General features: G+C 39.4%; 1 protein-coding gene across 1 annotated transcript in view; it reads left to right on the top strand.

Annotated features, from left to right (window-relative positions):
- The window catches only part of GTF3C2 (general transcription factor IIIC subunit 2), a 452,236-nt gene that overhangs the window by 376,902 nt on the left and 50,076 nt on the right, over nucleotides 1–25,258 (top strand). Inside the window, exon 15 of the mRNA XM_053710988.1 lies at nucleotides 11,216–11,392. Coding sequence (XP_053566963.1) covers nucleotides 11,216–11,392 — 177 coding nt within the window. The remainder of the gene's footprint in view (nucleotides 1–11,215; nucleotides 11,393–25,258) is intronic.

The raw sequence follows: 25,258 nt of genomic DNA, 5'->3' as shown, positions 1-25,258 counted from the left end.
CCCCAGGACGCTGAGCTCAGTAAATCTCTATCCGCTATTGATACGTGGAAGTCCCGTTACAATGCGCTGATGAAGGAGAAGAGTCACGTAGAGGATAAAATGGTCACGTTAAATAATCACGTAACAGTGCTAGCGGGAGAGAAGAGGAGCGCAGAGGAAAAAGCACGTTTAGAACAGGAATCTCTGCTAGACAGGCTGCACCGACAGACTGCAGAAAACACCAGCTTGAGAGTGGAACATGAAACATTAAAGACAAACTTAGCGACACTTGAGGAGAAGCTGACGCTGGCTCATAGTGAGGTGCAGCAACTCAAGGGCACCCTATGTCAGTATGAAGGGATTGTGGATACCTATAAAGAGCAGGTACAGAAAACTCGTAAAGAAGCTGATGGGATTTTGAAGGACTGTTTAGCCCTAGTCTGGGCACTGAGGAAGTTAAACCCTTATCTATACGGGCAGGAATTCTCTTTCATAACGGGAATACAGATGGATTGTCCTGGCAAACTGACATGCCTACCACCTTCTAGTCCGTTCATCCCCAGGTTGACCCGCCAAAGGGTCAAGCCGGGTCTGCCGGAGTGTTCCACAAGGGGGCTGCTATGTGACAGACCCTTCTGTCAGGACTGAAGGAGTTAACTGTGTTCAGCTTTAAGACTTTTTAAGAAGCTAATTTCTAAAGACAGGTTTTCTGGCCTTAGCTATTGTGTACTGTCATTAAAGTTAGTGATAAGCATTCCATTGTTTGATCACCCTCAGAGAGAAAACGCCTAAGTGATAAGAAGAGCCCAGAGTGTCTTGTGTTTAAAGTATTTAAGTAATGTAATTCTATTGTATCATGTAAAAGGGCGTCTTCCCCTTTTATCTAATGTACAAGAGTCTTTCAACCCCCCCATCTGGGGTCAAAACCTGTATAAATACTAGGCATCTAGCCTTTAATAAATGTCCTTCTGTTTTAAACCTGAAAACTGGCTGGGTTGTGAATTGCTGATTTCCTATGCAGGACATTGTTCCCTGGTGTTAACCCTTGGTATCCTGTTGGTACCGTAACAGAAACATTCTAGCTCAGGATGCTGCTTTACAGTATTATATGTATGGAAACATTCTAGCTCAGGATGCTGCTTTACAGTACTATAGGTATGGAAACATTCTAGCTCAGGATGCTGCTTTACAGTACTATAGGTATGGAAACATTCTAGCTCAGGATGCTGCTTTACAGTATTATAGGTATGGAAACATTCTAGCTCAGGATGCTGCTTTACAGTATTATAGGTATGGAAACATTCTAGCTCAGGATGCTGCTTTACAGTACTATAGGTATGGAAACATTCTAGCTCAGGATGCTGCTTTACAGTATTATAGGTATGGAAACATTCTAGCTCAGGATGCTGCTTTACAGTATTATAGGTATGGAAACATTCTAGCTCAGGATGCTGCTTTACAGTATTATAGGTATGGAAACATTCTAGCTCAGGATGCTGCTTTACAGTATTATAGGTATGGAAACATTCTAGCTCAGGATTCTGCTTTACAGTATTATAGGTATGGAAACATTCTAGCTCAGGATGCTGCTTTACAGTATTATAGGTATGGAAACATTCTAGCTCAGGATGCTGCTTTACAGTATTATAGGTATGGAAACATTCTAGCTCAGGATGCTGCTTTACAGTACTATAGGTATGGAAACATTCTAGCTCAGGATGCTGCTTTATAGTACTATAGGTGTGGAAACATTCTAGCTCAGGATGCTGCTTTACAGTACTATAGGTATGGAAACATTCTAGCTCTGGATGCTGCTTTACAGTACTATAGGTATGGAAACATTCTAGCTCAGGATGCTGCTTTACAGTACTATAGGTATGGAAACATTCTAGCTCAGGATGCTGCTTTACAGTACTATAGGTATGGAAACATTCTAGCTCAGGATGCTGCTTTACAGTATTTTAGGTATGGAAACATTCTAGCTCAGGATGCTGCTTTACAGTACTATAGGTGGGGAAACATTCTAGCTCTGGATGCTGCTTTACAGTACTATAGGTATGGAAACATTCTAGCTCAGGATGCTGCTTTACCGTACTATAGGTGTGGAAACATTCTAGCTCAGGATGCTGCTTTACAGTACTATAGGTATGGAAACAGTCTAGCTCAGGATGCTGCTTTACAGTACTATAGGTATGGAAACAGTCTAGCTCAGGATGCTGCTTTACAGTACTATAGGTATGGAAACATTCTAGCTCAGGATGCTGCTTTACAGTATTATAGGTATGGAAACATTCTAGCTCAGGATGCTGCTTTACAGTACTATAGGTATGGAAACATTCTAGCTCAGGGTGTTGCTTTACAGTATTATAGGTATGGAAACATTCTAGCTCAGGATGCTGCTTTACAGTATTATAGGTATGGAAACCTTCTAGCTCAGGATGCTACTTTACAGTATTATAGGTATGGAAACATTCTAGCTCAGGATGCTGCTTTACAGTATTATAGGTATGGAAACATTCTAGCTCAGGATGCTGCTTTACAGTACTATAGGTATGGAAACATTCTAGCTCAGGATGCTGCTTTACAGTACTTTAGGTATGATAACATTCTAGCTCAGGATGCTGCTTTACAGTACTATAGGTATGGAAACATTCTAGCTCAGGATGCTGCTTTACAGTACTATAGGTATGGAAACATTCTAGCTCAGGATGCTGCTTTACAGTACTATAGGTATGGAAACATTCTAGCTCAGGATGCTGCTTTACAGTATTATAGGTATCGAAACATTCTAGCTCAGGATGCTGCTTTACAGTATTATAGGTATGGAAACATTCTAGCTCAGGATGCTGCTTTACAGTACTATAGGTATGGAAACATTCTAGCTCAGGATGCTGCTTTACAGTATTTTAGGTATGGAAACATTCTAGCTCAGGATGCTGCTTTACAGTACTATAGGTATGGAAACATTCTAGCTCAGGATGCTGCTTTACAGTACTATAGGTATGGAAACATTCTAGCTCAGGATGCTGCTTTACAGTACTATAGGTATGGAAACATTCTAGCTCAGGATGCTGCTTTACAGTACTATTGGTATGGAAACATTCTAGCTCAGGATGCTGCTTTACAGTACTATAGGTATGGAAACATTCTAGCTCTGGATGCTGCTTTACAGTACTATAGGTATGGAAACATTCTAGCTCAGGATGCTGCTTTACAGTATTATAGGTATGGAAACCTTCTAGCTCAGGATGCTGCTTTACAGTACTATAGGTATGGAAACATTCTAGCTCAGGATGCTGCTTTACAGTACTATAGGTATGGAAACATTCTAGCTCAGGATGCTGCTTTACAGTACTATAGGTATGGAAACATTCTAGCTCAGGATGCTGCTTTACAGTACTATAGGTATGGAAACAGTCTAGCTCAGGATGCTGCTTTACAGTACTATAGGTATGGAAACATTGTAGCTCAGGATGCTGCTTTACAGTATTATAGGTATGGAAACATTCTAGCTCAGGATGCTGCTTTACAGTACTATAGGTATGGAAACAGTCTAGCTCAGGATGCTGCTTTACAGTACTATAGGTATGGAAACATTCTAGCTCAGGATGCTGCTTTACAGTACTATAGGTATGGAAACATTCTAGCTCAGGGTGCTGCTTTACAGTACTATAGGTATGGAAACATTCTAGCTCAGGATGCTGCTTTACAGTACTATAGGTATGGAAACATTCTAGCTCAGGATGCTGCTTTACAGTACTATAGGTATGGAAACAGTCTAGCTCAGGATGCTGCTTTACAGTACTATAGGTATGGAAACAGTCTAGCTCAGGATGCTGCTTTACAGTTTTATAGGTATGGAAACAGTCTAGCTCAGGATGCTGCTTTACAGTACTATAGGTATGGACACATTCTAGCTCAGGATGCTGCTTTACAGTATTATAGGTATGGAAACATTCTAGCTCAGGATGCTGCTTTACAGTACTATAGGTTTGGAAGCATTCTAGCTCAGGATGCTGCTTTACAGTATTATAGGTATAGAAACATTCTAGCTCAGGATGCTGCTTTACAGTACTATAGGTATGGAAACATTCTAGCTCAGGATGCTGCTTTACAGTACAATAGGTATGGAAACATTCTAGCTCAGGATGCTGCTTTACAGTACTATAGGTATGGAAACAGTCTAGCTCAGGATGCTACTTTACAGTACTATAGGTATGGAAACATTCTAGCTCAGGATGCTACTTTACAGTACTATAGGTATGGAAACATTCTAGCTCAGGATGCTGCTTTACAATACTATAGGTATGGAAACATTCTAACTCAGGATGCTGCTTTACAGTACAATAGGTATGGAAACATTCTAGCTCAGGATGCTGCTTTACAGTACTATAGGTATGGAAACAGTCTAGCTCAGGATGCTACTTTACAGTACTATAGGTATGGAAACATTCTAGCTCAGGATGCTGCTTTACAATACTATAGGTATGGAAACATTCTAACTCAGGATGCTGCTTTACAGTACTATAGGTATGGAAACATTCTAGCTCTGGATGCTGCTTTACAGTACTATAGGTATGGAAACATTCTAGCTCAGGATGCTGCTTTACAGTATTATAGGTATGGAAACCTTCTAGCTCAGGATGCTGCTTTACAGTACTATAGGTATGGAAACATTCTAGCTCAGGATGCTGCTTTACAGTACTATTGGTATGGAAACATTCTAGCTCAGGATGCTGCTTTACAGTACTATAGGTATGGAAACATTCTAGCTCTGGATGCTGCTTTACAGTACTATAGGTATGGAAACATTCTAGCTCAGGATGCTGCTTTACAGTATTATAGGTATGGAAACCTTCTAGCTCAGGATGCTGCTTTACAGTACTATAGGTATGGAAACATTCTAGCTCAGGATGCTGCTTTACAGTACTATAGGTATGGAAACAGTCTAGCTCAGGATGCTGCTTTACAGTACTATAGGTATGGAAACATTGTAGCTCAGGATGCTGCTTTACAGTATTATAGGTATGGAAACATTCTAGCTCAGGATGCTGCTTTACAGTATTATAGGTATGGAAACAGTCTAGCTCATGATGCTGCTTTACAGTACTATAGGTATGGAAACATTCTAGCTCAGGATGCTGCTTTACAGTACTATAGGTGTGGAAACATTCTAGCTCAGGATGCTGCTTTACAGTACTATAGGTATGGAAACAGTCTAACTCAGGATGCTGCTTTACAGTACTATAGGTATGGAAACAGTCTAGCTCAGGATGCTGCTTTACAGTACTATAGGTATGGAAACAGTCTAGCTCAGGATGCTGCTTTACAGTACTATAGGTATGGAAACATTCTAGCTCAGGATGCTGCTTTACAGTACTATAGGTATGGAAACATTCTAGCTCAGGATGCTGCTTTACAGTACTATTGGTATGGAAACATTCTAGCTCAGGATGCTGCTTTACAGTACTATAGGTATGGAAACATTCTAGCTCTGGATGCTGCTTTACAGTACTATAGGTATGGAAACATTCTAGCTCAGGATGCTGCTTTACAGTATTATAGGTATGGAAACCTTCTAGCTCAGGATGCTGCTTTACAGTACTATAGGTATGGAAACATTCTAGCTCAGGATGCTGCTTTACAGTACTATAGGTATGGAAACAGTCTAGCTCAGGATGCTGCTTTACAGTACTATAGGTATGGAAACATTGTAGCTCAGGATGCTGCTTTACAGTATTATAGGTATGGAAACATTCTAGCTCAGGATGCTGCTTTACAGTACTATAGGTATGGAAACAGTCTAGCTCAGGATGCTGCTTTACAGTACTATAGGTATGGAAACATTCTAGCTCAGGATGCTGCTTTACAGTACTATAGGTATGGAAACATTCTAGCTCAGGGTGCTGCTTTAGAGTACTATAGGTATGGAAACATTCTAGCTCAGGATGCTGCTTTACAGTACTATAGGTATGGAAACATTCTAGCTCAGGATGCTGCTTTACAGTACTATAGGTATGGAAACAGTCTAGCTCAGGATGCTGCTTTACAGTACTATAGGTATGGAAACGTTCTAGCTCAGGATGCTGCTTTACAGTACTATAGGTATGGAAACATTCTAGCTCAGGATGCTGCTTTACAGTATTATAGGTATGGAAACATTCTAGCACAGGATGCTGCTTTACATTACTATAGGTATGGAAACAGTCTAGCTCAGGATGCTGCTTTACAGTATTATAGGTATGGAAACATTCTAGCTCAGGATGCTGCTTTACAGTATTATAGGTGTGGAAACATTCTAGCTCAGGATGCTGCTTTACAGTACTATAGGTGTGGAAACATTCTAGCTCAGGATGCTGCTTTACAGTACTATAGGTGTTGAAACATTCTAGCTCAGGATGCTGCTTTACAGTACTATAGGTATGGAAACATTCTAGCTCAGGATGCTGCTTTACAGTATTATAGGTTTGGAAACATTCTAGCTCAGGATGCTGCTTTACAGTACTATATGTATGGAAACATTCTAGCTCAGGATGCTGCTTTACAGTATTATAGGTATGGAAACATTCTAGCTCAGGATGCTGCTTTACAGTATTATAGGTATGGAAACATTCTAGCTCAGGGTGCTGCTTTACAGTACTATAGGTATGGAAACATTTTAGCTCAGGATGCTGCTTTACAGTACTGTATGTATGGAAACATTCTAGCTCAGGATGCTGCTTTACAGTATTATAGGAATGGAAACAGTCTAGCTCAGGATGCTGCTTTACAGTATTATAGGTATGGAAACAGTCTAGCTCAGGATGCTGCTTTACAGTATTATAGGTATGGAAACATTCTAGCTCAGGATGCTGCTTTACAGTACTATAGGTGTGGAAACATTCTAGCTCAGGATGCTGCTTTACAGTACTATAGGTATGGAAACATTCTAGCTCAGGATGCTGCTTTACAGTATTATAGGTATGGAAACAGTCTAGCTCAGGATGCTGCTTTACAGTACTATAGGTATGGAAACATTCTAGCTCTGGATGCTGCTTTACATTATTATAGGTATTGAAACATTCTAGCTCAGGATGCTGCTTTACAGTACTATAGGTATGGAAACATTCTAGCTCAGGATGCTGCTTTACAGTACTATAGGTATGGAAACATTCTAGCTCAGGATGCTGCTTTACAGTACTATAGGTATGGAAACTGTGACAGACCCTTCTGTCAGGACTGAAGGAGTTAACTGTGTTCAGCTTTAAGACTTTAAGAAGCTAATTTCTAAAGACAGGTTTGCTGGCCTTAGCTATTGTGTACTGTCATTAAAGTTAGTGATAAGCATTCCATTGTTTGATCACCCTCAGAGAGAAAACGCCTAAGTGATAAGAAGAGCTTAGAGTGTCTTGTGTTTAAAGTATTTAAGTAATGTAATTCTATTGTATCATGTTAAAGGGCGTCTTCCCCTTTTATCTAATGTACAAGAGTCTTTCAACCCCCCCATCTGGGGTCAAAACCTGTATAAATACTAGGCACCTAGCCTTTAATAAATGTCCTTCTGTTTTTAACCTGAAAACTGGCTGGGTTGTGAATTGCTGATTTCCTATGCAGGACATTGTTCCCTGGTGTTAACCCTTGGTATCCTGTTGGTGCCGTTACAATTGGTGGCAAGCGACGGAATTAACCTTATCGCCCAGAGGAGCAACTACACAAGCCAGTAACCTCAGGAAGAGGGGGATTATTACAACACTGATTAAGATGGAAAGAGTACCAAGGACAGAAGGAACCAATGGGCCCAGCATATCAGACAGAACCCCCGAAGAAGCAAGCTTTGATCGGGCGGTTAAAATAAGACTGGCACATTATGGCCCCAACCCAGCTGCGGAAATTATCGACCGTGTCATAGCAGCTGTGGAGGCCAACCTACTTCGCCAAAGCGGCGCTGCAGCAGCCCAAGTCACAGCAACCCGAGTGGAAAAGGGAAAAGTACATTTTGCAGCTTTTAAAAACTTCCTGGAAACAGAAGGAGAGATTGATGGGTACCTTGCGGATTTTGAGAGGCAATGTGCACTACACAAGGTACCCGCAGAGGACTGGGTCACGATATTATCCGGCCGGGCCAGTGAGGCTTTTCGGGCCATTCCAGATGAGGAAGTCGGGGATTATAATACTGTAAAAGAGGCTCTGCTCTCCAGGTATGCGGTTACACCGGAGGCATACCGGAGGCGGTTCAGAGACACTGTTAAATTAGCTGGAGATTCCTACCTTGAGTGGGCATGTAAGGTGCACCGCACAGCAGCTCACTGGATAGCGGGGTGCCAAGCCGTATCTGGGGAAGAGGTGCTGCAGCTATTCCTGTTGGAACATTGCTTCGACAAGTTACCCGCAGGAGTTCGAGAGTGGGTTCGGGACCGTAAACCCTCCACCCTGCATGAAGCGGCTCGCTTGGCAGATGAGTATACGGATGCCCGCAAACTGGACACTGCTACCACTAAGCCCCCTGCTAGAGTGGAGTACAGACCCCCAGTCATCCCAGCAGCTGCCAGTTACCAAACCCCGACGCACCGCTATACCACACGGCCCCCGGCCACGAACTACCCTCAGAGAGCCCGGTTCAATTCACGGGGTTACTCACAGCCTATTCGGTGCTTTGGATGTAAGCAACTAGGGCACAAAAGACCAGAGTGCCCCCTAAACGCAGCGAACCAAGCACAGTCCTGGAGAAGACCCGCCGGCGGAATCCCACGTAATCCTCAGCCTGCGGCCCGCTACGTAGAGGCGCAAGAATGCTGGGGCATCCTACATGAGGCAGACCTTGTGCAAGCTGCCCACCGGAATAACCGGCAACTGGTTAAGGTGAATGGGAAGGAGGTCAGTGGTCTACGGGATACTGGTGCTACCATGACCTTGCTTCAAAAGAACTTGGTGTCTGAGAAACAGCACACTGGAGACACTTTGGCTGTGAGGGTAGCAGGGGGCACTGTGTTCCGCCTACCTGTTGCCAGGGTACATTTAGATTGGGGAGTGGGCGCTAGACCTGTGAATGTGGGGGTCATGAAGGATTTACCCGCTGATGTTCTCCTTGGAAATAACTTGGCCCCCCTTGTTTCTGCCTACGCTCCTATGGGTCCCGCTGATGTTAACCCTGTGACTACCCGTGCCCAGATCCGTGCAGCAGAGACTGACCCACCTGCTGCTGAGCCCCAGGACGCTGAGCTCAGTAAATCTCTATCCGCTATTGATACGTGGAAGTCCCGTTACAATGCGCTGATGAAGGAGAAGAGTCACGTAGAGGATAAAATGGTCACGTTAAATAATCACGTAACAGTGCTAGCGGGAGAGAAGAGGAGCGCAGAGGAAAAAGCACGTTTAGAACAGGAATCTCTGCTAGACAGGCTGCACCGACAGACTGCAGAAAACACCAGCTTGAGAGTGGAACATGAAACATTAAAGACAAACTTAGCGACACTTGAGGAGAAGCTGACGCTGGCTCATAGTGAGGTGCAGCAACTCAAGGGCACCCTATGTCAGTATGAAGGGATTGTGGATACCTATAAAGAGCAGGTACAGAAAACTCGTAAAGAAGCTGATGGGATTTTGAAGGACTGTTTAGCCCTAGTCTGGGCACTGAGGAAGTTAAACCCTTATCTATACGGGCAGGAATTCTCTTTCATAACGGGAATACAGATGGATTGTCCTGGCAAACTGACATGCCTACCACCTTCTAGTCCGTTCATCCCCAGGTTGACCCGCCAAAGGGTCAAGCCGGGTCTGCCGGAGTGTTCCACAAGGGGGCTGCTATGTGACAGACCCTTCTGTCAGGACTGAAGGAGTTAACTGTGTTCAGCTTTAAGACTTTTTAAGAAGCTAATTTCTAAAGACAGGTTTTCTGGCCTTAGCTATTGTGTACTGTCATTAAAGTTAGTGATAAGCATTCCATTGTTTGATCACCCTCAGAGAGAAAACGCCTAAGTGATAAGAAGAGCCCAGAGTGTCTTGTGTTTAAAGTATTTAAGTAATGTAATTCTATTGTATCATGTAAAAGGGCGTCTTCCCCTTTTATCTAATGTACAAGAGTCTTTCAACCCCCCCATCTGGGGTCAAAACCTGTATAAATACTAGGCATCTAGCCTTTAATAAATGTCCTTCTGTTTTAAACCTGAAAACTGGCTGGGTTGTGAATTGCTGATTTCCTATGCAGGACATTGTTCCCTGGTGTTAACCCTTGGTATCCTGTTGGTACCGTAACAGAAACATTCTAGCTCAGGATGCTGCTTTACAGTATTATATGTATGGAAACATTCTAGCTCAGGATGCTGCTTTACAGTACTATAGGTATGGAAACATTCTAGCTCAGGATGCTGCTTTACAGTATTATAGGTATGGAAACATTCTAGCTCAGGATGCTGCTTTACAGTACTATAGGTATGGAAACATTCTAGCTCAGGATGCTGCTTTACAGTATTATAGGTATGGAAACATTCTAGCTCAGGATGCTGCTTTACAGTACTATAGGTATGGAAACATTCTAGCTCAGGATGCTGCTTTACAGTATTATAGGTATGGAAACATTCTAGCTCAGGATGCTGCTTTACAGTATTATAGGTATGGAAACATTCTAGCTCAGGATGCTGCTTTACAGTATTATAGGTATGGAAACATTCTAGCTCAGGATGCTGCTTTACAGTATTATAGGTATGGAAACATTCTAGCTCAGGATTCTGCTTTACAGTATTATAGGTATGGAAACATTCTAGCTCAGGATGCTGCTTTACAGTATTATAGGTATGGAAACATTCTAGCTCAGGATGCTGCTTTACAGTATTATAGGTATGGAAACATTCTAGCTCAGGATGCTGCTTTACAGTACTATAGGTATGGAAACAGTCTAGCTCAGGATGCTGCTTTATAGTACTATAGGTGTGGAAACATTCTAGCTCAGGATGCTGCTTTACAGTACTATAGGTATGGAAACATTCTAGCTCTGGATGCTGCTTTACAGTACTATAGGTATGGAAACATTCTAGCTCAGGATGCTGCTTTACAGTACTATAGGTATGGAAACATTCTAGCTCAGGATGCTGCTTTACAGTACTATAGGTATGGAAACATTCTAGCTCAGGATGCTGCTTTACAGTACTATAGGTATGGAAACATACTAGCTCAGGATGCTGCTTTACAGTACTATAGGTATGGAAACATTCTAGCTCAGGATGCTGCTTTACAGTATTGATTATTATTTCCTGTCTCTTAGCCCATCTACAAAGCAGACTTTGTGCCGCGTGCCCCAGACTCACCGGAGTCCCCACACCATGGTACAGAAATGCCTGATGGATCCCTAGCCGATAGCAGTGAGTGGGAGCACTTTAAACCCAAATCCTTCCGGGCAGCCATCGGACGTTTCAGCCTAATGTTTAGCGACATGAACCTGGTAAGGATGAAAGAAGTCTAAGACCAAACTGATATGGGGAACGTAGTGAGGTTTTGCAGGTCTCTTCTTAAAGGGACCATCAACACCAGAATTGTTGTGGTTTAACCCCTTCACAACCGGGACTTTCAGAGAAAAACTTGCCCAAAATACCAGAGAATTTTTAGCATTTTTGCTATCACTCCATTTAAACAGAAATAGAGCCTTGTTTTTTGTTTTTTTATTTATCTGGCAAAACTATATATTTTTTTTAAGTAGACAACCCAAGGTATTGATCTAGTCGTAGTTTGGTATATTTCATGCCACCATTTCACCGTGAAATGTGATCAAATAAAAAAAAATGTTAATTTTTCAAAAACTTTGGGTTTTTCACTGAAATTATTTACATACTGCTTGCGCAATCATGGCACAAATGTTTATCTGGTATCCCTTTGTTCAGAAATAGCAGATATATATGGCTTTGCCATTGCTTTTTGGTAATTAGAAGGCCACTTATTGCAGCTGCTCACCACACTTCTATTATTCCTGGCAGTGAAGGGGTTAATTAGGTAACTTAAAAGGTCAATTTTAGCTTTAGTGTAGAGATTACCGTCCCATCTGACACTTTTCAACCCCTGATCCCTCCCAAACAAATCTCTTTTCTCCCTCAAACACCCCCCACCCCCATCCCCCCTGGTCACCACCATCTTAGCTACTGGCAGATTGCCAGTATGAAAATGTAAGGCTTTAAAAAAAAAAAAAAACATATATATATATATATATATATATATATATATATACTGTGTGTTTGTGTATATATATATATATATATATTTTATATTTTCTGCAGTGTAGATTCCCCCATTACCCCCTGTTAGTATGTTTAATTATAAATATGAATAATTAATAGTAGTGATAATATTGCCCTCAATTATCGATATTATTATTCAATAACACTCTAAAATATTTAAATTCTGACTAGTTAATCTCTATGAACAAATGGATTATATTTATGCAGAAAATGGTGTATTTATTATGACCAAATATGTATGTCAATTAATCAATATTCAATTACTCGTCGGGTACCTCTGTATTATGAACACAATATTATCTATGAATTTACCTTAACTCGAAACGAATTAAACATCAAATATTACCATTAAACTTTACAAGAACCCTTTGTAATTAGCCAGAAATATTAAGCTATTCATTATATAGCTGCTTCAACAACGTTTGGACTCATCTATGTCCGAATCTCATAATGAAATCTTAGCTTAAAGGGACACTGAACCCACATTTTCTTTCATGTAATTAGCAAGAGTCCATGAGCTAGTGACGTATGGGATATACATTCCTACCAGGAGGGGCAAAGTTTCCCAAACCTCAAAATGCCTATAAATACACCCCTCACCACACCCACAATTCAGTTTTACAAACTTTGCCTCCCGTGGAGGTGGTGAAGTAAGTTTGTGCTAGATTCTACGTTGATATGCGCTTCGCAGCAGGCTGGAGCCCGGTTTTCCTCTCAGTGTGCAGTGAATGTCAGAGGGATGTGTAGAGAGTATTGCCTATTTGAATTCAATGGTCTCCTTCTACGTGATCTATTTCATAGGTTCTCTGTTATCGGTCGTAGAGATTCATCTCTTACCTCCCTTTTCAGATCGACGATATACTCTTATGTACCATTACCTCTACTGATTCTCGTTTCAGTACTGGTTTGGCTATCTACTATATGTAGATGAGTGTCCTGGGGTAAGTAAGTCTTATTTTTTGTGACACTCTAAGCTATGGTTGGGCACTTTATTTATAAAGTTCTAAATATATGTCTTTAAACTTATATTTGCCATGATTCAGGATGATCAATTTTCCTTATTTCAGACAGTCAGTTTCATTATTTGGGATAATGCATATGAATAATCATTTTTTTCTTACCTTAAAAATTGTTTCAAATTGACTTTTTTCCCTGTGGGCTGTTAGGCTCGCGGGGGCTGAAAATGCTTCAATTTATTGCGTCATTCTTGGCGCAGACTTTTTTGGCGCAAAAAATTCTGTTTGTCATTTCCGGCGTCAAACTTGACGTCGGAAGTTGTTTGTGTTTGCGTCATTTTTTTGACGTTTTGCGCCAAAAATGTCGGCGTCACCGGATGTGGCGTCATTCTTGGCGCCAAAAATTTTTAGGCGCCAATAATGTGGGCGTCTTTTTTGGCGCTAAAAAATGTGGGCGTCATTCTTGTCTCCACCTTTTTTTCACATTATTTCAGTCTCATTTTTCATTGCTTCTGGTTGCTAGAGGCTTGTTTATTGGCATTTTTTTCCCATTCCTGAAACTGTCATTTAAGGAATTTGATAAATTTTGCTTTATATGTTGTTTTTTCTTTTACATATTGCAAGATGTCTCACATTGACCCTGGATCAGAATCTACCTCTTGAAAAACGCTGCCTGATGCTGGTTCTACCAAAGTTAAGCGCATTTGTTGTAAACTTGTGGTAACTGTTCCTCCGGCTGTAGTTTGTGATGAATGTCATGATAAGCTTGCTAATGCAGCTAGTATTTCCATTAGTAATATACCATTACCTGTTGCTGTTCCTTCAACATCTAATACTCAGGATGTTCCTGTTAATATAAAAGAATTTGTTTCTAAATCTATTAGGAAGGCTATGTCTGTTATTCCTCCTTCCAGTAAACGTAAAAGGTCTTTTAAAACTTCTCATTTTTCAGATGAATTTTTAAATGACCGTCATCATTCTGATTTGTCTGTTTCTGATATTGACGGCAGATAAGAGCCATAGGCCCAGCAAGTCTGCCCAACCTTACCTAACAGTATAAACTTATCTAGTTCGTAGGATAGCCCTATGCTTGTCCCATGCATTTTTAAAGTCCCCCACAGTGTTTGTTGCTACTACCTCTTGAGGAAGTTTATTCCATAAATCAATCACTCTTTCTGTAAAGAAGTGCTTCCTCAAATTACTCCTGAATCTACTACCCTTTAGCTTGAGCTCATGACCCCTTGTTCTTGAATTTTCCATTTTATGTAAAATACCCACAGCCTCAGTTTTACTAAACCCTTTAATGTACTTGAAAGTTGCTATCATATCACCTCTTTCCCTTCTCTCCTCTAAGCTATACATATTTAGGTCATTGAGCCTATCCTGGTAAGTTTTATTTTTTAGACCATGTACCATTTTGGTAGCCCTCCTTTGCACAGATTCAAGTTTGTTAATATCCTTCTGAAGATATGGTCTCCAGAACTGCACACAATACTCAAGATGAGGCCTAACTAATGATCTATAAAGTGGCATAAGAACCTTACTATTTCTGCTGCAAATACCTCTACCAATACATCCAAGCATTCTGCTAGCCTTACTCGCTGCATTACTACATTGTTTACTAAGTTTTAAATCATCTGAAATAATAATTCCCAAGTCCTGTTCCTCGTCTGTAACAGTCAGTAAAGTGTCATTGAGTCTGTAATTAACATTTGGATTTTTCTTCCCTAAATGCATTATTTTACACTTTGCTGTGTTAAACTTTAGATCCCAGTCGTTTGTCCAATCGTCCAATTGTTGTATATCACTTCTCATTTTGTCTACCCCCCCTGGAACATCCACTCTGTTGCAAATTTTTGTATCATCATGATGAGGATATTTCTGGTTCAGAGGATTCTGTCTCAGATATTGACACTGATAAATCTTCATATTTATTTAAAATGGAATTTATTCGCTCTTTACTTAAAGAAGTTTTAATCGCATTAGAGATGGAGGATTCTAGTCCTCTTGATACTAAATCTACTAAGCGTTTAAATTCGGTTTTTAAACCTCCTATAGTTATTCCAGAAGTTTTTCCCGTCCCTGATGCTATTTCTGAAGTAATTTCTAGGGAATGGAATAATCTGGGTACTTCATTTACTCCTTCTCAAAGGTTTAAGAAATTGTATCCTGTGCCATCTGACAGATTAGAGTTTTGGGACAAAATCCCTAAAGTTGATGGGGCTATCTCTACTCTTGCTAAACGTACTACTATTCCTACAGCAGATAGTACTTCCTTTAAGGATCCTTTAGATAGGAAGATTGAATCCTTTCTAAGGAAAGCTTATTTATGTTCAGGTAATCTTCTTAGGCCTGCTATTTCTTTGGCTGATGTTGCTGCCGCTTCCACTTTTTGGTTGGAGGCTTTAGCACAACAAGTATCAGACCATAATGCTCATAGCATTGTTAAACTTCTTCAACATGCTAATAACTTTATTTGTGATGCCATCTTTGATATCATTAGAGTTGATGTCAGGTATATGTCTTTAGCTATTTTAGCTAGAAGAGCTTTATGGCTTAAAACTTGGAATGCAGATATGTCTTCTAAGTCAACTTTGCTTTCTCTTTCTTTCCAAGGTAATAAATTATTTGGTTCCCAGTTGGATTCTATTATTTCAACTGTTACCGGGGGGAAAGGAACTTTTTTGCCTCAGGACAAAAAATCTAAAGGTAAATATAGGGCTGCTAATCGTTTTCGTTCCTTTCGTCAGATTAAGGAACAAAAGCCTGACCCTTCCCCTAAAGGAACGGTTTCTGTTTGGAAACCTTCTCCAATCTGGAATAAATCCAAGCCTTTTAGAAAGTCAAAACCAGCTCCCAAGTCCAAATGAAGGTGCGGCCCTCATTCCAGCACAGCTGGTAGGGGGCAGGTTACGATTTTTCAAAGACATTTGGATCAATTCGATTCACAGTCTTTGGATTCAGAGCATTGTTTCACAAGGGTACAGAATAGGTTTCAAGGTAAGGCCGTCTGCGAAGAGATTTTTTCTCTCTCGCATTCCAATAAATCCAGTGAAGGCTCAGGCATTTCTGAAATGTGTTTCAGATCTCAAGTTGGCTGGAGTAATTGTGCCAGTTCCAGTTCTGGAACAGGGTCTGGGGTTTTACTCAAATCTATTCATTGTACCAAAGAAGGAGAATTCCTTCAGACCAGTTCTGGATTTAAAGATATTGAATCGTTATGTAAGGATAACAACATTCAAAATGGTAACTATAAGGACTATTCTGCCTTTTGTTCAGCAAGGGCATTATATGTCCACAATAGATTTGCAGGATGCATATCTTCATATTCCGATTCATCCAGATCACTTTCAGTTTCTGAGATTCTCTTTTCTAGACAAGCATTACCAGTTTGTGGCCCTTCCGTTTGGCCTAGCAACAGCTCCAAGGATCTTTTCAAAGGTTCTCGGAGCCCTTCTCTCTGTAATCAGAGAACAGGGTATTGCGGTATTTCCTTATTTGGACGATATCTTGGTACTTGCTCAGTCGTCACATTCTGCAGAATCTCATACGAATCAACTTGTGTCGTTTCTTCAAAGACATGGTTGGAGGATCAATTTACCAAAGAGTTCGTTGATTCCTCAGACAAAGGTAACCTTTTTGGGATTTCAAATAGATTCAGTGTTCATGACCTTGTCTCTCACAGGAAAGAGACGTCTGAAATTGGTTTCAGCCTGTCGAAACCTTCAGTCTCAATCATTCCCTTCGGTAGCTTTATGCATGGAAATTCTAGGTCTCATGACTGCTGCATCGGACACGATCCCCTTTGCTCGTTTTCACATGCGACCTCTTCAGCTTTGTATGCTGAACCAATGGTGCAGGGATTATACAAAGATATCACAATTAATATCCTTAAATCCCAATGTACGACACTCTCTGACGTGGTGGATAGATCACCATCGTTTAGTCCAAGGGGCTTCTTTTGTTCGTCCAACCTGGACTGTGATCTCAACAGATGCGAGTCTGTCAGGTTGGGGAGCTGTATGGGGATCTCTGACAGTGCAGGGGGTTTGGGAATCTCAGGAGGCGAGATTACCAATCAACATTTTGGAACTCCGTGCGATTTTCAGAGCTCTTCATTTCTGGCCTCTTCTGAAGACAGAATCGTTTATTTGTTTTCAGACAGACAATGTCACAACCGTGGCATATGTCAATCATCAGGGTGAGACTCACAGTCCTCAGGCTATGAAAGAAGTATCTCGGATACTTGTATGGGCGGATCCAGCTCCTGTCTAATCTCTGCGGTTCACATCCCAGGTGTAGACAATTGGGAAGCGGATTATCTCAGTCGCCAGACGTTACATCCGGGCGAATGGTCCCTTCACCCAGAGGTATTTCTTCAGATTGTTCAAATCTGGGGACTTCCAGAAATAGATCTGATGGCCTCTCATCTAAACAAGAAACTTCCCAGGTATCTGTCCAGATCCAGGGATCCTCAGGCGGAGGCAGTGGACGCGTTGTCGCTTCCTTGGAATTATCATCCTGCCTATATCTTTCCGCCTCTAGTTCTTCTTCCAAAAGTGATTTCCAAAATTCTAATGGAACGTTCGTTTGTACTGCTGGTGGCTCCAGCATGGCCTCACAGGTTTTGGTATGCGGATCTCATTCGGATGGCCAGTTGCCAACCTTGGACTCTTCCGTTAAGACCAGACCTTCTATCTCAAGGCCCTTTTTTCCATCAGGATCTCAAATCATTAAATTTGAAGGTATGGAAATTGAACGCTTGATTCTTAGTCATAGAGGTTTCTCTGACTCAGTAATTAACACTATGTTACAGGCTCGTAAATCTGTATCTAGGAGGATTTATTATTGAGTCTGGAAGACTTACATTTCTTGGTGTTCTTCTCATAAATTTTTCCTGGCATTCACTTTAATTTAGTTCTGAGGGCTTTACAAGCTCCTCCGTTTGAACCTATGCATTCTCTGGGTATTAAATTACTTTCTTGGAAAGTTCTGTTCCTTTTGGCCATCTCTTCTGCTAGAAGAGTTTCTGAGTTTTCTGCTCTTTCTTGTGAATCTCTGTTAGGAGACTCCTCTAGGACCACGACCCTCTTGTTTTCCTCTGTTTCAGGACTCTGGTATCTACCCTGCAAAGTGTTTTCAAGTACTTGGAGAGCCGTTCAGAGAACACACAAGAATATGTTTGTTGAACAGCTCTAACTTTATTGGTCAGGTTAGCCAGTTTATATACATTCCAGAATACATTCCAGTCATTAGCTCATTTCTAAGATGAGGAAAAACATCTGGCATCCTGTAAGTTGTACATCACATTTGTCAGATATCCTTGCAGACAAGAGTTACAGCATATAGGTTTAACAAGTGACATATTCATAATTACACCATTTCACATGGTATTTCTATAAGAACAAAGAAACTCATAGAAAATATAATTGGAATAAAAGGAGTGTTAGGGAGTCATTTCTACAGGAATATCTAACTACAGATAAACAGTAACTGGGCCTCCTAGCCCAGCACAAATCACAGCCGTTTGACATCTTGTAGAGATAGCGATGCACATCGACAGGGTCATTCTCAGGGCTATTATATCTATGCAAGTCTCCCTAACATCAGCATATTTCTTACTACATAATAAACCACTATAATAAAAGTCTAATCATTACAAAATGGATGCTAATCATCACAAGATGGCTGCGGGGAACAAGATGGCTGCCGTCAGGTTCATATTACCCCTAACATACCATCCTTTTATTCTAACAGAATAACATAAAAATAGACTGACATAAAAAAGTAGTAAAACCTTATATTATGATATACTTTTATAGGCTAATTGTCACTGCATATCGGTACAGTCCCTCCAATACCTTCCATCTATCTTCCAGCCTTCCCAAAACTACCGGTCCACCGGCACAGAGACCCAACCAGCCCCCCATCTACCCCCAAACAACTCTGCATCTTCTATCTCTCCACCTGCATTGCTAGCACCCCCAATATGTCCAACAGTTCCTTTTCCACAGTAAAGCATGACATAGCAACAGCACAACTGTCTCTAGGTGGCCTCTGATCACTTTAAGAACAGTCTTTGTCCATTTGAGAGCGCTGCACCTTGACACTTTGCTATAACACAGTTCTCCAACAGTTCATTTGCAATAGGGGCGCTTATCCACGGTTCTTCCGCAGGGAGATACTGGGAATCTGATGGTTTGTTCATGGGGTAGACAAGGCAACCAGTGGATACCCATGGCAAGCAAACACTCGAGTCACAGGGAGTCTAGGAAGCAAACAGAAACAGTACAGGATGAGTACACACCGCAATACAATCACAATTATGTCCAAATAAAACGTCACTTTCATCCTATGTCATTAAAAATCAAACAAAACATTGTTGATATACAATACAAACTAAATACATTGACATTTCTCAGAGAATAATTTACAACTTCTCTATACACTTTTAAATGATACTTCATGAATACTACGCAAGTGAAAAGATACCATACTAATTAATAAAAGGGAAAAATACATTTACTTTCATAAACTATAATTAGGCTATTCCCTGAAACAAACAGTTCTCTGTATATTTACTATAAACTTCTAGCTTAGACGTGTTCTCCTTATGTTCTAAAGGGTGAAGGGTCTAAGATATTATGATATATTGCAGCATTTTTCTGAAACATATTTTTATACTCAGTGGGCCATTCAATAGGGTACAATACTGCACAGTTCACAGTTACATTTATCTAAAAATTACTATGTTAAGCACATAAACTACAATGTGCACTAATACCAATGAAGCATATGACCTCTTATACCTAATATGTTCAATAAAAATAAAACAACTACAAAAACAAACAGTATAAGGAATCAAGTTAAAACAATACTCCCCTAATTTAATTGGTTGACCCTGTAACAGCAGGACCTCCATATCGAGCGATAAGGCACAGTCCAGAGAAGGATAGTCTTTATGTCCTGAAGACACACATCAGAGGAGACAGTCATGGATTACCCAGAGTCCAGTTCTGGGGCTGGTACCAGCATGCAAAGCAAAGAATGGATCCAAAGATAGTTCAGTAACTTTTTTTTTTACTGCAGTATGGTGGTTAAAACAAGCTTGACAAAAGGTCTTTCATTTTCTTCTTTTCTTTCTTTAAAGGTTTACTTGCTTTCAATCTTTAATCTTTTGAAGAGTGCACTTATGGAATTTTATCTGTACAGATTTTACCTAAATATGGAAAAAACTCAAAAATAATTCCGTTAGTGTTTTTTAATTTCTGGATACAGCTGCATGATCTCATCCTGCAAATACAAATATAGTGTTAAGAACCAACTATAGAAAAATATAGGGCACAGCTGGTGGTTAGGCAATAACATTGTAAGAGAAGATTCAAAACGTTTTAGGTTCACCTTCTTACCTAAAAACAATCACCCCTATCACATAAAGATACTCATCAATACTTCCCCCTTGTTTGCGTGAAACATCCCATGTGGCATGCAAACACAACATAACAAAAAACAAAAAGACAAATTATCCACTCCGCTCATGCATGCAGAATACAATTCTCAATAGCAAGCAAAATCAAATACACCTCCACATGCAATATTCCATTCATACAGCACCTTACCACACGCATTCACGAAAAATAAAAACACAACATTCTCTTAGAAAACACTTAAACCAATTGTCCATTTTACAAAACAAAACATGAACAGCCGACACAAACTTTTAACAACCAAAATTAACCTGAAATTCAAAACCAATTCTGCCATTCCCTGAAACGCAGCACTCGCAAAACACTACAAAATAATTAAAATCCTAAAACAACCATCTATACCGTGGTTCTGCAAATTCTACCATGTACAATTCTATGATATCATACTAATGATGCAATCACTTCAGAAGATCAATAAACTCCAGTTGCATATTTACAAATAAAATCCCTAACCATAAATTTACAAAAGAACACACAAACACCTAAGTATCCAATTTTGGGAATAATTAGATAATAATGATACAGCCACTGTTCTATATAGCTCCTGCTCGCATGCACCATGCAAATCCACTGTTAAAGGGACATTTTAGTATAAATTAAACTTTCATTATTCAGATAGGACTTTTAATTTTAATCAACTTTCCAATTTACTTTTATCATCAAATTTTTTCTTGGTATTCTTAGTTTAAACTAAACATAGGTAGGCTCATATGCTAATTTCTAAGCCTTTGAGGGCTGCCTCTTATCACAGGCTTTTTTTTAAATCTCTTTCCAACACAGAGAGACAAAATACACGTGGGCCATATAGATAACACTGTGTTCAGACATAGGGGGTCATCTAAGATTCAGAACAAAACAATGCTAAATTTAAGACAACAGACCATAAACAGTCACAGTCATGTGACCAGGGAGCTGGAAGAATGCCCCTAGACACAAGGCAACTACAAAGGCAAAAAGCATACCAATACAACTGTGTGGGCCATGCAACACTGGGGAATGGGCAACAAAGGGACCATCCATCCTCAAAACAATAACACTTATATGGTAGACTGTCCCTTTAAGTAAACCAGATGTGGCACAAATAATCTGTGAAAAGCTGCTAGAATCCAGTCTATACTCCTACACAACCAAAATTTCAATAACAACACAATTACTTGATTTAACTCTGTTTACAATTTGACATTCACCATTCTGCAGCTCTCTTGACATTCACCATTCTGCAGCTCTCTAGCCAAATGTAACAAATGTATATAACAAAAAATAAAATAAGCTTTCTACAAAAAAAAATAATAATAAAAATTTCCCCTTTAAATTATTCCCAATGAGTCATTGGCCTTACTTATAATAAACATGTATACTGACATTCATTAAATAGCCTAAGCAAGCATAACCAGCATAAAAACACACAGTGGGATGCAGGCTAGTTAAAGGGACATTTTACTCAAATTAAAAATTATCTTTAATTGAAACTGCTGACACAGTTAAATATACTAGTGTTGGGCTTACAGTAAACCTCATTGTCTTCTCTGTAAATATTTCCTTAAAATCTCAGATTTTATATCCCTTTAAATATTTTCACTCCTCTGTTTGTCTTTTTTTTTTTTTTTAGTCTCACAGATCGTAACACTAAGATTGTAGACAACTTATCAATTAGTTTGCATTACAGAGAGAATTCAGTTACACTGCAAAAGAAATATCTACTAACTAAATGGCAGATTTAAAAAGAATACAAAGAAAGGTCCCAAAAAATATATATTTTGCAAACTACTAATACAGTGTTATTGCTGCTAATAAAATGACAATTTTCTAGTGCTCTGTCTACACACTGAGTTCTGATTTTACAGACAAACAATTCAACCCATTACAATTTACTTTATATATACACAAACTTGCAAATGCAACTTCTCCTACATTTGAAACTATTCAGCTTATATCACAAGTCATTACAAATACATTAATATAAAACAATTTTACAGTACACTGTCCCTTTAAGGACTAACCATTCATTACGTAAATTACATATGTATATTCTAACCATAATTTAGGCTGCTTGTATGATTTACCACACAAATTTCACCTCTGTATTTGTAGCATGCCCTGCAGATTAATTTACTTGCAACAAAAACGGAAGCACTTTTAAATAAACTTTCAATTACAGCTTATAACTATATGTCATCGGGTGCACCAACTCTGTGCACAGACCTTACAAATACAACATACGTCAACCTATTAATCATTCCAAAAACAGTTTCATTTTTACCAGAGCGTGACAAAAAAAAATCACACACACCATCGCACTTTCAAAGCCACTCTCAAAGCCGTTAGTTGCCACACAATTATCACTTAAAACTAAAACTGCACATGAATACCACATACTTAAAACATGCTGGTGACTTTAAAATACAGGTATAAGTTTCATTTGTACAGCTATACAGACAAGCTCATTTCATCTCGCATACCAGAGATTCACTCCCCCTCTCTTTGTTTTTTTTTTTTTTTTGTTTTTTTTCAGGAAAACATATATTTATTAATTTTCCTCCAATTTTAAAATGTATTTGTATATATCTGAGTCTGAAAAGATTGGCCATTTCCTCACAAATTCAGATAAATACATTTCAAATAATTAAATCTGTTACACTTAAATCTCCCTTTCATTACTGCACACACATACAACGGAACAGTTTTTTTAAATTTCTCTTCACTGACTCTACACAGCTGCTCTTCACTGACTCTACACTGACAGATCTTTTTATGATCCCCCCTCCCTCTCTAGAGTGGGTGCTTTTCTGCCTGAAATAAACTTTTTCTTTAACAACACAAAAAGAGCAGCAGTAATAAAATGCACAGTCACTTAATATATATTTTAAGCACAAAACAGCACAGTAAGTATATAGCAATAAAAAAAGCAAACTTTAAAAGCAATTAGAAAATGCAAAGGCAATACAGCAATTTGAAGTGTGCAAGCATGAAAGAAACAGATTGCGCATAGAAAAAGATAGCAAAACAATTTCCAGGCTGATACCAGAGTTTATGGATAATATGCAATAAATTTTACGAATTATACCCCTTTATTTTACAACATATATACCGCATACAACACTATATACCACATTAAATCCTTATATTCCAACAGAGACTCGAACTCCGTTTTAACCTTAAAAATACTATATTTTAACCAATAAAAACATATGTCTCTAGAGGACTCTAACCTCATCATATGTCACTGGAGGCCTCTAACCTCCGAAACCAATAAATATGTATCATTCAGAGGACTCTAACCTCAGATACCATATCTAATAAATAAAAACAATTAACATGTATCATTCAGAGGACTCTAACCTCAGATACCATGTAATCATGTATCTCTTGGAGGCCTCTAACCTCAGATACTACTTTATAACCAAAAACAATTTTTACCAAAAAATTTCCATAAAAAAAACACCTTAAAAACACCTTAAATATACATATATACACAACATACACATGCATAACATACATACACATTCCCCGCTATATTTTTTTTTTTTATAGATAACCTGAGTGTCTGGTCCTATAGGGTTCTAGTTTGACAATGGGTAAGCAAAAAACAGTGCAAAACAAGTGTTTTACTCACCCCTTGACAAGCTATCACTTCTAGACACCATTTGTTAGGAGACTCCTCTAGGACCACGACCCTCTTGTTTTCCTCTGTTTCAGGACTCTGGTATCTACCCTGCAAAGTGTTTTCAAGTACTTGGAGAGCCGTTCAGAGAACACACAAGAATATGTTTGTTGAACAGCTCTAACTTTATTGGTCAGGTTAGCCAGTTTATATACATTCCAGAATACATTGAAATCTGTAGTCATTAGCTCATTTCTAAGATGAGGAAAAACATCTGGCATCCTGTAAGTTGTACATCACATTTGTCAGATATCCTTGCAGACAAGAGTTACAGCATATAGGTTTAACAAGTGACATATTCATAATTACATCATTTCACATGGTATTTCTATAAGAACAAAGAAACTCATAGAAAATATAATTGGAATAAAAGGAGTGTTAGGGAGTCATTTCTACAGGAATATCTAACTACAGATAAACAGTAACTGGGCCTCCTAGCCCAGCACAAATCACAGCCGTTTGACATCTTGTAGAGATAGCAATGCACATCGACAGGGTCATTCTCAGGGCTATTATATCTATGCAAGTCTCCCTAACATCAGCATATTTCTTACTACATAATAAACCACTATAATAAAAGTCTAATCATTACAAAATGGATGCTAATCATAACAAGATGGCTGCGGGGAACAAGATGGCTGCCGTCAGGTTCATATTACCCCTAACAATCTCCTTTTCTGATTTTTCATCAGGATAAGGCAGTGTTGCGGACTTCATTTAAATTTTTACCTAAGGTTGTGAATTCTAACAACATTAGTAGAGAAATTGTTGTTCCTTCATTGTGTCCTAATCCTACGAATTCAAAGGAGAGATCTTTACATTCTTTGGATGTAGTAAGAGCTTTGAAATATTATGTTGAAGCTACTAAAGATTTTAGAAAGACTTCTAGTCTATTTGTTATCTTTTCTGGGTCCAGAAAAGGTCAGAAGGCCTCCGCCATTTCTTTGGCGTCGTGGTTACAGTCTTTGATTCATC

This window comes from Bombina bombina, chromosome 4, assembly GCF_027579735.1.
Source record: "Bombina bombina isolate aBomBom1 chromosome 4, aBomBom1.pri, whole genome shotgun sequence".
NCBI lineage: Eukaryota > Metazoa > Chordata > Amphibia > Anura > Bombinatoridae > Bombina > Bombina bombina.
The sequence above is the reverse complement of the archived record's forward strand: the minus strand, read 5'-3'. Positions and strand labels throughout refer to the sequence as shown.